General features: G+C 37.9%; 1 protein-coding gene and 1 non-coding gene across 2 annotated transcripts; both read right to left on the bottom strand.

Moving 5' to 3' along the window:
* Positions 1-5,748: 5,748 nt before the first annotated feature.
* Trnar-ucu (transfer RNA arginine (anticodon UCU)) lies at positions 5,749-5,821 on the bottom strand. The gene has a single exon. It is a non-coding gene; the product is annotated as a tRNA-Arg (tRNA).
* Positions 5,822-6,012: 191 nt separating this feature from the next.
* On the bottom strand, positions 6,013-8,993 carry LOC120423886 (small G protein signaling modulator 3 homolog). Its single transcript, XM_039587863.2, has 2 exons — positions 8,754-8,993; positions 6,013-8,688 (listed from the first exon to the last, which is right to left on the bottom strand). The coding sequence occupies exons 1-2, from the start codon at positions 8,820-8,822 to the stop codon at positions 6,340-6,342; spliced, it is 2,418 nt and encodes an 805-aa protein (XP_039443797.1). The 5' UTR covers positions 8,823-8,993; the 3' UTR covers positions 6,013-6,339.
* Positions 8,994-15,277: the final 6,284 nt, after the last annotated feature.

Consider the following 15,277-nt stretch of genomic DNA (forward strand, 5'->3'; position numbering starts at 1 on the left):
CCTAAAATACAAGCGTTTCCAAAGGCCTAGTTTTGGTACAAATGACTTCCGGACTTGTTTTTCTGTTGGAATGTCCGGAGTAATTTGGTCGTCCATATACAAGTCTCTTTATAATTTTGGCGAGTGTCTTGTCAAAAATATCAAGTTCAAGTTTTTGCTGTTTGGGTGTTTTTTAATACCCCTGACTTAAGACGGTTTCAAAAACACCCAAAAAGCAAAAACTGAAAATTTGGTTTATTGGACCTTTTCAAAAAAAAAAAAACTCCAGAATTGTTCAATACAAATACATCCTGCTTACGAATTTTCTTATTGATTTAATACTTTCAGCAAAATTGTAGAATCAATTTATTATACACTCATACCCCGATAGTTTGACACCAACTGTTGTCAAATGAACGGAGTCACTTTTTAGCTTGATACCCCTTTTACACGGAGTTCACACACACACTACCAAACGTTTGTTTTGATAGTGTGCGTGAGCGCCGTATAAAAAGTGACAGTTCGTCACTTTTTAGTTTGACTTTGTGTAGAACGAAAAATCAAAGCATGCTACTTGAAGGGACTGAAAAATATATTGACAGCTGGAGCAAATAAATCCCTAAGTCAATTTCGACGTACAACAGTTAGACGATTAGATTCCTGATCACTTTTTGCCTTCCTCACGTTACTGAGGAAAGGCTATAAAATCACTCGAAAAATGAACTTCTCAATTAGACCTCCTAGACCCACCTTCATGTATATCTATCGACTCAGAATCAAATTCTGAGCAAATGTATGTGTGTGTGGTGGGATGTTGATCAAAAAATTGTCACTCGATTATCTCGACATTGGCTGAACCAATTTTATTCGTTTTGGCGTCATTCGATCCGTCTTGGGGTCCCATAAGTCGGTATTAAAAATCATGCAGTTTAGTTAAGTACTTCAAAAGTTATGCTTAAAAAACGATTTTAACAAAAGTCCGGAAGATTGTAAAAAGGGTGGTTTTTGTAAGAAAACCCGTCATGCTATACATTTTCAGAAAGGTATTTAAAAGACCTTTCCAACGCGTCCAAGACATTGAAGATCTGATCATCCTATCAAAAGTTATAAGCACTTAAGTGTAATTTATACGCTTTTTGGAGGCCGGATCTCAGATATGTTGATGAAAAGATCTCTCAGATCTCTCATGCAACCTATCGTTGGATAGGTATTCAAAAGACCTTTCCAACGCGTTCAAAACATTGAAGATCTGGCAACCCTATCGAAAGTTATTAGCACTTCAGAGTTATTTATGTACTTTTTGGAGGCCGGATCTCAAATATTTTGATGAAAATGCTGTCCGGATCTTTCATGCGACCTATCGTTGGATAGGTGTTTAACAGACCTTTCCAACGCGTCCAAAACATTGAAGATCTAACAACCCTATCAAAAGTTATTTGCAATTAAGTGTTATTTACGCACTTTTTGCATTTTGGACAGCACCCTTTAAATGTGAGGAAGGCGCCAACCACCTAAGGGTGGATTAAGCAACGTTTTTCATTTGAATGCGGTTAAAAATTAAAATACGGTCCCATTGGAAAGCACTGCCAAGAAGGGCCGTGATTTTTTGTTTTTTCAATTAAATTAAAAATTCAGTCTAAATCCTTTGCGCTTGTACAAAGGTTCATTATGCTCAGAAAAAAAAGCTAATAAATCCAATTTAAGGACCCAATTGACACATTTTCAAAACATGATTTTTCGAAAATCATCTTTCGAATAACAATATTTCAAAATTCTATTCAAATTAACGCTTACATTTGAAATAAATCACCTCAGAGTTTAAGTACACGTTTTCGAAAATCGACTTTTCCTTGTAAATTTTTTACTCGAATGAATTTAATCCGTGCATTCCATATGTCAACAAGAAGCTATTATGCATCCTTAATTTTTTGCAAACAAATTTCCATACAATTTTACCAACTGCTCGTACAAAATCCTGAATCCTGAGAAGGGATTTTCTGATCGATTTTGTGTCTTCTGCAAAGCTGTAGGTTGTAATTTTGAGAAAAATAGGTACATCAAAATCCCAATTTTTTAATTTACTTTTATACCACCAAATATTTAAACATTCGGCAAAAATCCATTTTGCTACCAATTTTAAATATTTTTAATACCACCATATTTAAAATTGGTAGCAAAATGGATTTTTGCCGAATGTTTACATATTTGGTGGTATAAAAGCCAATTTAAAAAAATATTACCACAGTGCACAGTGGTCCAGATCGAAAAATTAAGTGGAAAATTAATTTTCCGATGGTAAAGTTTTTGAGCTTTGGTGTCTCCAGAAGAGTTGTTGCAAATGGAAAGGGGCAACTTTTGGTTTGGTTGAAAATTAGGGTGGTTCACTTTTAGGGTGATTTTGAAAATCTAACTTTTCAGGAATATTTTTGGGTTTTTTTTTGTCTTCTAAAAAGAAGTTGGGCTTGCCAATACAAGCAACTTTGTCGAGGACACCAAAATTTTATCTCGCAATCTACGCCTTCTACGACCAAATTTAGAGAAAGCATCTGGGCAAACCTTCAAAAATCAGTTTTTTTTAACGTAGTAATTCAGGGTCAAGTTTTAGAGAAAAGTGTTATTCGGGGCACTTTTAGAGGTCTAAAAAATGAACATTTTTATTATCTGACAAGTCAATTTGGACTTAAGGGTTAAAAGTTACAGCCATTTTAATGTAAAAAAGATGCAAATTTAAAACTTAAATATCTCGAAATGGCACAAGCCAAAATTTAAGCACTAGGTTGCATTTGCAAGAAGAGATCTAGCACTACAAACGCTGAAAAAATCTCAGGGGTGTTTTTCTTTAAACTCGAGATATCTCCATTTCTGGAGTTTTTTTTTTTTTTTTGAAAAGGACCTATAAACCAAATTTTAAATTTTTGCTCTTTGGGTGTTTTTAGAACCGCCTTGAGTCAGGGGTATTCAAAAACACCCAAGAAGCAAAAAAATTAAATGTGGTTTATAGGACCTTTTCAAATAAACTCCAGGTATGAAAAAGTCTAATTTTCAAGGGAACACCATATGGGACCACCCTAACGAAATTTGAAAATATTCCAAATATATGTTTTTCCATGTAATTTTGCCCACAGAATCTGAATCTGCCCTCAGAATTGAGCCAAATTGTCGAAAAATTGATTTTTGGTCATATTTTGGGTTTAAATGATAATTTTACATGGAAACTTAATTTTGCGATCTGGACCACTGTGCAGTGGAAAGAAGAAATCTTATTTTTTTTATATAATGTTTTTTAAAAGTCAATTTTTGCTGTGTATTTCATATATTTTATATAAAAACGTGTATGCATTCTTTTTTGTTATGTTTTGCTGGTTCAGACGATCTACGAATTTTTATGATATTGCTACCATTTTAGAGCAAAAAAATGGGAAGAACAAGCAAAAAATTCAAAAAGTAACTGCAAAAACATGAAAAAACTAAAAAACAAAAGTGATGGTAAAATGAGCTAAATACCATTAGCAACAAATAGAAACTAAACAAGATAAATGCAAATAAAAAGACTAAACATTTAGCAAGAAAGGTAAAGTTGGAAACTAAAAAAGTCATGTTTAGGGTGGTGCAAAATCTTGTACCGGAACCTAACTTTAAAAAAAAGAGTAGCTTATGAAAAAAAATTTTTTTTTGAAAAAAAAATATTTCAAAAATTATTGTCTGATGCAAAATTAAATTTTCAATCGAACATTACTCTATATGATTCACACGGTGCATTTACCTTTTTGCCTTCCTCACGTTACTGAGGAAAGGCTATAAAATCACTCGAAAAATGAACTTCTCAATTAGACCTCCTAGACCCACCTTCATGAATACCTATCGACTCAGAATTAAATTCTGAGCAAATGTCTGTGTGTGTGGTGGGATGTTGATCAAAAAATTGTCACTCGATTATCTCGACATTGGCTGAACCGATTTTGTCCGTTTTGGCGTCATTCGATCCGTCTTTGGGTCCCATAAGTCGCTATTAAAAATTATGCAGTTTAGTTAAGTACTTCAAAAGTTATGCTAAAAAAACGACTTTAGCAAAAGTCCGGAAGATTGTAAAAAGGGTGGTTTTTGTAAGAAAACCCGTCATGCTATACATTTTCAGAAAGGTATTTAAAAGACCTTTCCAACGCGTCTAAGACATTGAAGATCTGACTATCCTATCAAATGTTATAAGCACTTAAGTGTAATTTATACGCTTTTTGGATGCCGGATCTCAGTGTTGTTATTGAAAACGTTGTCCGGATCTCTCATGCGACCTATCGTTGGATAGGTATTTAAAAGAGCCTTCCAATGCGTCCAAAACATTAAAGATCTGACAACCCTATCAAAAGTTATAAGCACTTAAGTGTTATTATTAAGCACTTTTTCGTTGCCGGATCTCAGATATTTTGATGAAAATGCTGTCCAAATCTCTCATGCGACATATCGTTGGATAGGTATTCAAAAGACCTTTCCAACGCGCCCAAAACATTGAAGATCTGACAACCCTATCAAAAGTTATAAGCACTTAAGTGTTATTTACGTACTTTTTGCATTTTGGATAGCACCCTTTAAATGTGAGGAAGGCGCCAACCACCTAAGGGTGGATTAAGTAACGTTTTAAAGTTATAGACAGTGTTAGTTTTTTTTCGATTTTTTTTTTGTGATTTAGAAGAATATGTTTTAAAAAGCATCCTCGCAAGCATTGAACATTTCCTACAATTTGTTTTCACTTGACTTTGGTTGGCTGCTGCTGGTTGCTGAGATACAGACTCTTAAAGAGTTTTATTGTGAAAATTGAGTTTTTCTCAGTGTCGTCTAATTATTTAGCTGAAATTTTTCAACTAAAAACTATTGGCCTGAAAAACAAAATAAACTTTTGTAAAATTTTCTGCTCTTTCTACAAAAATATTTAAAAAATTTTGAAATCAAGAAACTACTTATTTTGTCGATATTCAAAAAATTAGGGATAATTAGATTACACAGAAAAAACGCATTCCTCACAACATTGTAACTTGCATCGATAGTCTGGTGAAAAAAGTCAAATAAAGTAATTTGCAGGATTGTTTTTTCAAAGAATTAACATTTAAAAAAAACTCAAATGCTTTTAATTAGATAACGTTACACCTAATCGAATAAAATTTGAAGCTATTTTCATTGTTTTTGCAGTTTGGAAATTTTTTAGATTTTTTTTTTTTCGAAAAACAAAAAGACATTTTTTCATAAAAAAAACACTTCTTTTGTAATAAATGTACCAAAATTTGAAGAAAAAAAACCGAAAAGGCCTAATCCTCCACCTAATCTTATCCCTCAACTTTGCCGGAGACACAAAATTGTTCAGAAAATCCCTTTTCCTGCTACGGATATTAGAATATTCACATACCTATTTTTATGAATGTACATTAAAACTAGCAGTTACACATTAAAACATGTAAATTCACATATTTTTCGAGGCCATATCACACATTTTTTTCTGACTCAAAATTTGTTTGTTATACAAGTAATATTAGTATAATTATTTAACATGTTTTTTATAACGCTTATTTTTGCATTTTCAAACAACTGTTGTTTTTTGAGCACCTGAAAATTTTTAAATGTTTGCATTTTGAGATACATTTTTCGAAATTTTGATATTTATCTGTACATTTTATTTTCTTAAAAAAGGAAGATTTTCAAACAATCCATAAATGAGTAGCACAAAAATTAGCTGTTGAAAAAGGATATGACGCTGGCAAAAATAATATTCCCGCGAGGATGCATCCCTCGTGGGGATCGAACCCACGACCTTTGGATTAGAAGTCCAACGCGCTATCCGCTGCGCCAGAGGGACTGCTTAATTGGTGGTGTAGAGAATGAGAAGCGCTGCAAAGAAAGAAATGGTATATAATTCGCCCGATAGAACTCGATAAAATCAACATATATTTTGTTGGAATTTCTCTTTTTCACTGTTTTTAATAAATACAATTTCAAAGTTTGGTTTAATAAGTTTATTCATTTGCAAAGTTTGTTACATTGTTTGGTAGTTGTACATATATATTTTAGAAGTAAATATTACAGCATATTTTTATTCCGCAATGTTCCGTTTATAAATGCTACGTTTTGCTTTATCAAACCTCAACAGAACGGGACACAAATCAATCAAGAACTTTTTCCAGACTTAAAACTAATACTGCAAATGCGGCAAGAGGAGAAATGGCCTTGAAACAAAAAAAAAAACAGAACGAACGAGACTCTTGTTAACAAATTAAAAAACAAATATGGTGTAAATAAAATAAATCTCATCTGATAAATAAAATTTGCAGGTTGAACTATTTGAACACGCGCCTAGCTACCGTTGTTTGGTTTTATCTACAGATCCCACGAGAAAAGATGATGCTTGACGAGCATATCGCGGACGCCGTCCTTCAGCGGTTGGCTCTGGCTGGCCGCTTCCCGCTTGGCCGGCAGCTCCCAGTCGGGGTTCAGATTGAACGCGAACTGGCACAGCAGCCGCAGCTCGCACTTGATCTGGACCCAGCCGGGCGAGTAGATGAAGCTCCACGGGTGGTACCATTTTTGGACCATTTCCGAGCAGCTGCACAGGACTTCCATCCAGAGGTGGAGGACCTGCTCGTTGAGGCCGAGGCAGATGAGCGAGCGCAGCTTGACGTCCATCTGGGCGTGGGCCGCGTCGTGGCTTTGGTTGACGGATTGAACGCAACGGTAGAGGAGCTCTTCCGGGGTGAGGACTTTGCCGTCTTCGTCGAGGCGGTAGGTCTTGCAGAGGACGAGCCGCGAGTAGACGGATTCAAAGTCCTTTTCGACTTCGCGCGTGGCGGCTTCCTCGATGAAGAGCCAGGGATGGCACGGGCCGCCGAGGAACGACGGACGGCGCATTCCGTGCTCGAGGACTTGCTTGAGGGTTGGAGCGAGCGTTCCGCGGACCAGGTCGGTGACGGTTTCCGAGATGGCGTCGTCGCCGGCGCAGCTGTACTGCTTGCTGCGTTCGTCGAGGAGTTCTACGAACTTTGCGGGGAACCAGCCGCGCAGGCCGTTCAGCTCGCCAACCCAGCAGTGTTCGTCCTTTTGGCTGATGATGGTGATGATGTCGTTCTTGCGAAAACCGAGTTCGTCGTCGTCGTGCCGTTCAAAGTCGTGCAGCGCCTTGGCGCGTCTGCTTCGCGTGCGGGACACGTTGATGTAGTTCTCGTGGTCTTTGGCGTGACTGTCCATCGTGTAATCCGCCACCAGTTTGATGTGGGAGGCGAGTTTCGGTTCGATCGCGAGGAAGTGGCGGGCGACTTTTAGGATTGCCTCACGCAGATCTACCAGGATCTCCGTTTGGCGGATGTTTTTGTTCTTCATCTCCTCGTCGCCGTCGTCGCTACCGAACAGAATCATCTGCAGCATCGACTTGGACTTTTTGACCTGACGCCGGGCCAGATGTTGCTTCGGTAGGTTCGAACCGGCTTCCGGATTGCCGACCAGCCCGCCCTGATCGGCCATCAGATAGGCCAGGTGACGCCGGCGGTGCGTTTCGATCACCATTGGAGACAGCGAGCCGCCGACCTCGGTCGAGATCGCAAACAGGTGCTCCACGTCGTCGATGTCGCCCGGAATGTCCGACAGGGAGTTGAATATCTGGGCAGAATTTTCCAGATTCTCTAGCGACGGTTCCTTGATCTTTAGCAAACCGAGCGTCAGCTGGAACAGGACGATCGACCCGTCGTAGAAGAACCAGTCCCAGATCCGGAGCAGAATCTTCATGTGGACCACGCTCGCGAACAGCGTCAGAAACCAGTGCAGCGTTATGAGCGAGAGTTCAATGTCGTGGCTCTTGAGCGTTTCATCAACCCCGGACAGGTAGCTTCCGATGAGCGTTTGCATGACCCGCTGGTCGGCCTGAATCCCAAGCAGCGTGGACGAATAGTACGACGCCGGCAGCAGATCCTCCACAATCGTGGCCATCATCCAGAAGGCGTCCTCTTCTTCCAGCAGCAGCAACAACGAAGCCGCTATCACGCCCGTTCCCTGACAATATCCAATGTCCGGATAGAGCCAGGCTATTCCTCGCAAGATCCGACGCAAACGCGGAACTCCGGTGCTGCTGAGCGAGCTGAAACACGCGTTCGTCGGCATAATCCGCAGCAGGTCCTTCTCGATTTGCTTCGAAGTCATCAGAGCATCATTCGACGAAGCCTTCAATATATCCTGATACGTCGTCTCCGACTTCAGCTTCTTCTGCAACGCCCCCGACAGTCGCATCCACATCTGCGGCCGCAACGAGTGCGGAATCCCCTGCCGAACCATCGCCCTCAACTTCTCCGTCCGCGGCAACACCACCTCAACGCTGTCCCACGTCAACTCAGTCGCCTCCTTATTATGAGAAAACTCCAAATGAGCCACCCACTGCAGTCGCTGCGCCGGATCTTCCATAAACGGAATACTCAACAACCTATTCGAACTCGGCTCCGGCCCATCCTCCTCCTCCACCCTAAACCCAAACTCATCGAACCGATAGTCCGGCTGGTGGTTCGGCGGCTCGTCCGTCTCCGGCTGCCCCAACTTCGCCAATATATCCTGCGGCCACATCGACGGCGTCAACGCCGAAAACGGCCCCCCAGCCGTCGGCCGAATCTCACTCTCCGAGATGTGCAACCCCTCGGCCAACTCGACCAGCTCACCATCGTCCTCCGAGTTTGCAGATTCTACCTTTTTCTAGAAACAAAACAATCAAAAAAGTGAAATCGCCCTCGACGCCGAAAGAAAAGTCGCAACCTTACCATATGTTCCTCCTTGCCAGCGTAACCTTCGTGGTCACGGGCACCAAACAGGGACTTGGCCACGTCCATCGCGAATACCCACTAAACCCGCACACGTTAAAAATTCCAACGAGACCAGATTTTTCTTCACCTATCGATTAAACCTGGCTTTGGCCACCTCCGCACACGAAAAAAAAACGCTCGCTCGCTCGACGACCCAGTCAGTGATGAATGAGGGGAGGAGAAAACTGTGAATGAGCGAAAAAAAAAAACGTAAACACGCATCGAAAGTGGGTGGGCTGTGACTCCCACCAACTCCCCCTCCTCACCCCTTTCGTTGACAGCGAAAAGAAAGACAGGTGGCAGCTGAGTGCACGTTGGGATGAACTTGCGCGAAAGGAGTGTAAATTTTCTGACCAACAAACTGCATAAAACTGCACAACACAAATTTGCGCTGACGTTTTTAGGATTAAAAAAAAAACAGTTCGACGCCAACATTTAAAAAAGCATCATGTACAAACCATGCGTTTTGAGAAAAACGCATTTGAATGTTGAGCATCCATTTTCAATTCCCATTTTAAGATAAAAGCAAAATAAGATGTTCTAATAATAACAAACGATGAAAAACGTTGCGTTCATTGATACTTGATCATCCAAATTCAATAAAACATTATTTCCGTCGTTTTATTTAAGAAAAACAAACATAACTTCTTTTGAAATCACCAACGTCTATATCACCCTGCTGTCATTGAGGGGGACGCTTTGTTATGATTCGTTTTTCTTCGCCGAATGTACATGGCGCTTTGTTCATGATGCTTTTTTGACAGGTTGACAGGGCTATATAAACAGGGACTGCTGATGGCAGAGATTTTGTTTATGTTACTTTATTTAAAATCATGATTAAACAGACTTTACTGAAGTAACTTTTGCTCATTTTTGGTGGAGAGGTAGCTTATTAGGAGTACTTTTAGAATATGCAATAACCCAGCAAGTGTCAAAATGTACATGATGCCTTTCGAAATGTTACCGTCGAATTATGCGTAGAACGGCAGTAAAATTGTCATAAATTTTTGTGATTTTTTGAAATGCTCAAATTTACTATTATTTGCAAAATGGGTTGATACTAACGAAACATCGTTTGAAACTATTATTAGCAGGGCTAGTGATTTTTTACGATTTTGCGAATGCCGCGTAATCCGTAAAATTTAACCTTGCCCAGTCACAAAATATTCCAACAGAGTTGGTTCTGCCAGAATCCTGTTAGAGCGTCGTGACTGGTGGCCGTGTTATTTGGTGAATACCGTGAAATGCCGCGGAACTCGAAATAATCTATTGTCAAATACCTCATCAGTGTATTAAAAAATTGATTTTTAATTATTTAAAAATTTCACAAGATTTTAATTAGCATTCATCCATTTAACACTCGATTTGGTTCTTACCGGGTTTACCCCCGTGTTTTGCACCTCACGTAGCAAAACAGATACCTAATTTGATCTCAAGAAAAAAAATCTTTCGGTATCAGTCGTGAACTCATCAGCACCCAGTTAGTAACGGCAAACCGGGAGCATAGTTTTGAATGCATTTTTGCCTTCCTCACCTTACTAAGGAAAGGCTATAAAATCACTCGGAAAATGAACATTTTAATTAGACCTCCTAGACCTACCTTCATTTGTACATATCGACTCAAAATCACCAGCTGAGCAAAAGTCTGTGTGTTTGGCTGTATGTAGACATGTGTACCAAATCAATGTCACTGGAATATCTCGACACAGGCTCAACCGATTTTGGCCGGAATGGTTTTAATCCGTCTTAACGTCCCCTAAGTTGCTATTTAAATCCATGCAGTTTTATCATGTATTTAAAAAGTTTTGTTAAAAAAAACTGTTTCATATTAAATTAAAATTATGGTAAAAAGGGTGGTTTTTTCATGAAACCCTCACATGTTATATATTTTTAGCAAGCTTATGAGAAGACCTTTTAGGTTGAGTAAGAATTTTCAAGATCTGACTTACCTATCTTAAATTACAAGCGTTTTAAAAAATGGTCTGAATTCACATAACCTCAACTGGTCGGGTCTGATCGCCACGAAACAGCCGTGTAGAGGGATGCCATTTTCCTCAAAGGCCGTGTCTGTATAATCTTGACAAAAAGTCTGTTGGTAGTCTGTTTTTTTTACTCAACACTTATTTTTATTAGGACCTCTTAGGTGCTGCGAAAGTTAGGGGAGATTCATAAACATGTGGACACTTTAGGGGGGTTGTAATCACTTTAAATGAGAGGAAAACATCAACCACCTAAAGGTGAATTTCTGAACGTTTTTTTTTTTTTTTTTTGAGAATTTGAAGAAAGCAAATATGAATAAAAAATCAAAATTCAATACTTTGCAAATTCAAAGATTTCAAACCAAAAAGTTCCAAAATTCAAAAAATCACAAAACAAAAGTTCAAGATTAAAAATTTTAAAAGTCACTTGAAAATTTAACATTAGGGCAAAACCGAGGGGAACGACACAGTGAAATATGCTGGATTTTGGTTAAAATTTCAGCATTTTCAAAAAATCCGATTGAATCCGACTCAACGTGTGAAATCCTAAAAATCCAAGCAAATCCGATTTCAGCTAAGCATATCCGACTTCAGCTAGGCAAATCCGGCTTCAGCTAGTCAAAATCTCGACGAAATTGATCGTCAACCTGTCAAACGTAATGTCAAAATTGACACTTACGAAAATTTGTTTTGATTTTTTGCTGGAAAAACACCCTTCGGTGTGGTTACAGACTGAAGCGAGGAAACAGGTTCCCGAAAAGTTGGTCGGTCACGAAGAAGGGAATGTGGCCGTGGTAGGAAGGCTTACCCGGCGCGGAAACCGATACATCGAGAAAGGGGAAAATGGTGCGAGGAAAAGAGTCCGGTGAACCGCGTTGGCCGGGAAATCGGAGGAAATCGGCCTTCTAGAAGAATAAAGGAGTTCAACCAAAACCAAATTCAAGAACGAAAAAAAAAACAAGAAGAAGAAAATAAGACTTTGAAATCCAAAAATTTAACATAAAAATTAAAAATTCAAAAAAAAATATGAATACAAAGAGACGAGTTGTTCAGGAACAACTCGTCTCTTTGTTTTCACAGTAATGCATTCTGCTAAAACACTCAACCAACCCACAAAAAATATGAAGTTCGAAAAATTTTAATTTCTTAAATATAATTTCGTGCTTGTTTTATTTCATTTGTGTAAATACAGTCCATACTCGATTATCCGGACAATCGAATCACGAAAAAAAAGCAAGAAAAAAAAATACGAAAAATACAAATCTGGAGTTTTTTTTTTTAAAGATCCAATAAACCAAATTTCCAGTTGTTGCTTTTTGGGTGTTTTTGAAACCGTCGTGAGTCAGGGGTATTAAAAAACACCCAAAATGCAAAAACTGAAAATTTGGTTTATTGGACCTTTTCAAAAAAAACTCCAGAAATATTCTCGATTATCCGAAGTCCATACAAACCTTCGGATAATCGAACTTCGGTTAATCTAAACTTCGGATAATCAAGGCTTCGGATAATTGAGTCTGAACCTAGGTCTGAACTGTATTCAAAAATATCGAAATTAAACCAAACATTTTATAATTATTTTTTTTAACTTTCAATTTAGTGTTTTTTGGTTTATAAAAAAAAATTAACATTACATTTTTGTTTGCATTTTATTTTTATTTTTTTATTATTTTAATTTTATAAATATTTTTACTGCTCTATTTTTTGATTATTTTTTAAATTTTAAGTTATAAAAAGCGAGATAAAAAGTGTTATTTTTTAGTACTTTGAACTGTTATTATTTTGTATCTTTTTGTTTTTATTTTTTAACCTAATATTAAATTAAAAGTAAAAAAAAAGTGAACATAAAAGTTTTTTGAATTTAGAGGTTAACTAAAATCAGATAGTTTTTTATCGTAAAAATCATAACCCCATGGTTTTTCTTCTAAATTTTGTGAACATTAAAAAAAATCAATCTGAAATCAAAAACAAAATTTTGGGTATTTTTTTAATATGGAAAAAAAATGTTTTTTTTTATAATTTCAATTTAATTATTCGAAGTGTTAGTAAATTTATTTGAGCAGGATTCTGTTAGAACCAGCCAGTGTTGCGTTCCTCACGCGCTCACGCGCTCGTGAGCGCTCACTTTTCGCTCATTCGTGAGGAGGAGCGCTGCGCGAGCTAGCTCACGTTTGCCCGCGCTCACGATTGCTCCGATTTTTTCAGCTCGCGTTTGCTCCACGCTCGCGCTCGCGCTCATGTTTCGCTCACGGAGCGCTCATTTTGGACGTGTCGCTAATCATTTAACGTTTTTGAGAAAGTTTTTTTTTCAATTCTAGATGGATTTTTTGCTTAAGGTGCAGTAGGGCTGAGGAAATATGACTTTGTGAACAAATTTTATGATATATGAATTGGAATAGCTTATTTTCATCAACCATGTTTTAAAATAAAAGGTTGGATTCGCAAGGGTCAAATCATTTTTTAGACATACAGTTGAATGTATAAATATTTTAGAATTTAAAGGCCTTATTGAAGCAGAGAGGTGAGGGGGAGGGGTATAGACGCCTAAATAAAAGGGCCTGTAAACATTAGAAAAACTTACAAAACAATGAATTGATTCAAGAGGATTTATGCTTTGGCAAGTTCGATTCAATGTTAAATACCTCGTTGATTAAAATATAACATTAAACTGTTTTATGTACCTAATCAGTGTTTTGACTACATTTCCAGATTGCGGGTCAGAATGAGCTACTATTAAAAAAAAAGTTATTCCGTTTATTAAATCTTTAAATGATTCAGTGATAAGAAACGGATGATCATTTCTTAAGGTTAGTCTTTATTTGGCAGACATTTCAGAAAATAGGGTAACATTTTTGAAACAGTTCTATTTTTAAATATTAGCCTCAAAATTGCTAATGGTTGAAATAACCCTTTTGACTCTAATCAAATAAATTGTCAATATTTTTCACCACAAAAAGGTTGGCTCTTTTTCCAACAAGTGGATTTTATTCAACACTTCCGTAACCAAACCTCTGAAAATATTCAATTACAAGTTATATATGATTTTTTGAACATGAATGATTGTAACTGTTTAAAAGATTATTTAAAAAAAATAAAATATACATAAATTGTCGTTTTTTTGTACATAACAACAATACAATATGGTCCAATATGGATTTGATTTGTGAACAAACAGTGCATCTCTTCACGTCATTGAATGTTTACATTATGAATTTAGTTTTTTGTCAATTGTTCGAAAAATGTCTAGATTTTAAATAGAAAGTAAATTTCGGTTCGCTGACCAAATCCATTTCATTGCTTACTTTTGTTTGTTCGACCACTTTCTTGTTTGTTTTTGCTGCCTGTGCTGAGATAGTTCTGGAAACTTCGTTTCAAACAGGCAGATGCTTCAACAGGAAAAACAACTACCTACTTTGGCTCACCAGCTCACGTGAGCGCAAAATGCTCCGGTGAGCGTGAGCGAGCACGAGCTACCTGATAAAAACTCACGCTCCAGCTGGAGCGAGCAAGCCTTCCGTGAGCGCTCGCTCATTCGCAACCCTGGAACCAGCTCTGCTAAAATATTTTATGACTGGGAAAACTGTAGCCTGTCAAAAGACGTCACGACGAAAAACATTTTTCTTGAAATATAACACTAAACAGAACCCGCCCTGTATTTTAAAGTATTTCGTGTAGAAAGCTATTGAGGTAAGAAGCTAAAGCTAAATATTTGGATTTCCGGATAATTTACATTTTTTGCAAACAAAATTAATGTTGATCATTTGCGAAAAACCTAACCCAAAGAAAAGTATAATTAAAATCGTACTGACCTGACCTATACACTGCAACCCCGAAGAGTTGGCATAGGTTGTTGTCTAACCATTTCGGGGTCCATTGATAGAGTTTTTTTAAAGGACCTATAACACAGAGTAACTCTGCGCCTCTAAGCTATTGTCTTTCATATTTTTATTAGGACCTATAGAGTTATCTACGTGCGCATGTATTGCGTGTACGTACACGAAAAAGATTGAGGTTAAATTTTGTACCCGCCAGCAAAACAAAGGGGGTGCTAGTGTGCGTGAGCTCGGGCTAAGCTATTTAAACTCTATTTAAAAAAATCAAGATTTTTAGTTGGACACACCTTTCACGCGGTTCTAAACAATAATAAATATTTTTTTCTCGTGTTGTACCCCCGGTCAACCCCCGGTGGTTGGTCACTTTTTCGTTTGACACTTTTTTAGTTTGTACCCCGTTGGTTGATCTAAGTCAAACTAAAAAGTGACGAACTGTCACTTTTTACACAGCGCTCACGCCTCGGCTCACGCACACTATCACAACAATCGTTTGGTAGTGCGTGTGAACTCCGTGTAAAAGGGGTGTCAAACTAAAAAGTGACCCCGTTCGTTTGACAACAATTGGTGTCAAACCATCGGGGTTTGAGTGTACTTTGTTTGTACACTCAAATCCCGATGGTTTGACACCAACTATTGTCAAACACACACATCAAATTCTTTATGTAAACTAATG

This window comes from Culex pipiens, chromosome 3 (genome assembly GCF_016801865.2).
Source record: "Culex pipiens pallens isolate TS chromosome 3, TS_CPP_V2, whole genome shotgun sequence".
Taxonomy (NCBI): domain Eukaryota; kingdom Metazoa; phylum Arthropoda; class Insecta; order Diptera; family Culicidae; genus Culex; species Culex pipiens.

Coding starts and splice junctions, on each gene's coding strand:
- LOC120423886 (XM_039587863.2), bottom strand. CDS start 8,822: ATGGACGTGGCCAAGTCCCTGTTTGGTGCCCGTGACCACGAAGGTTAC. Junction 8,689..8,753: donor CTGGCAAGGAGGAACATATG/GTAAGGTTGCGA, acceptor TTTTGTTTCTAG/AAAAAGGTAGAATCTGCAAA.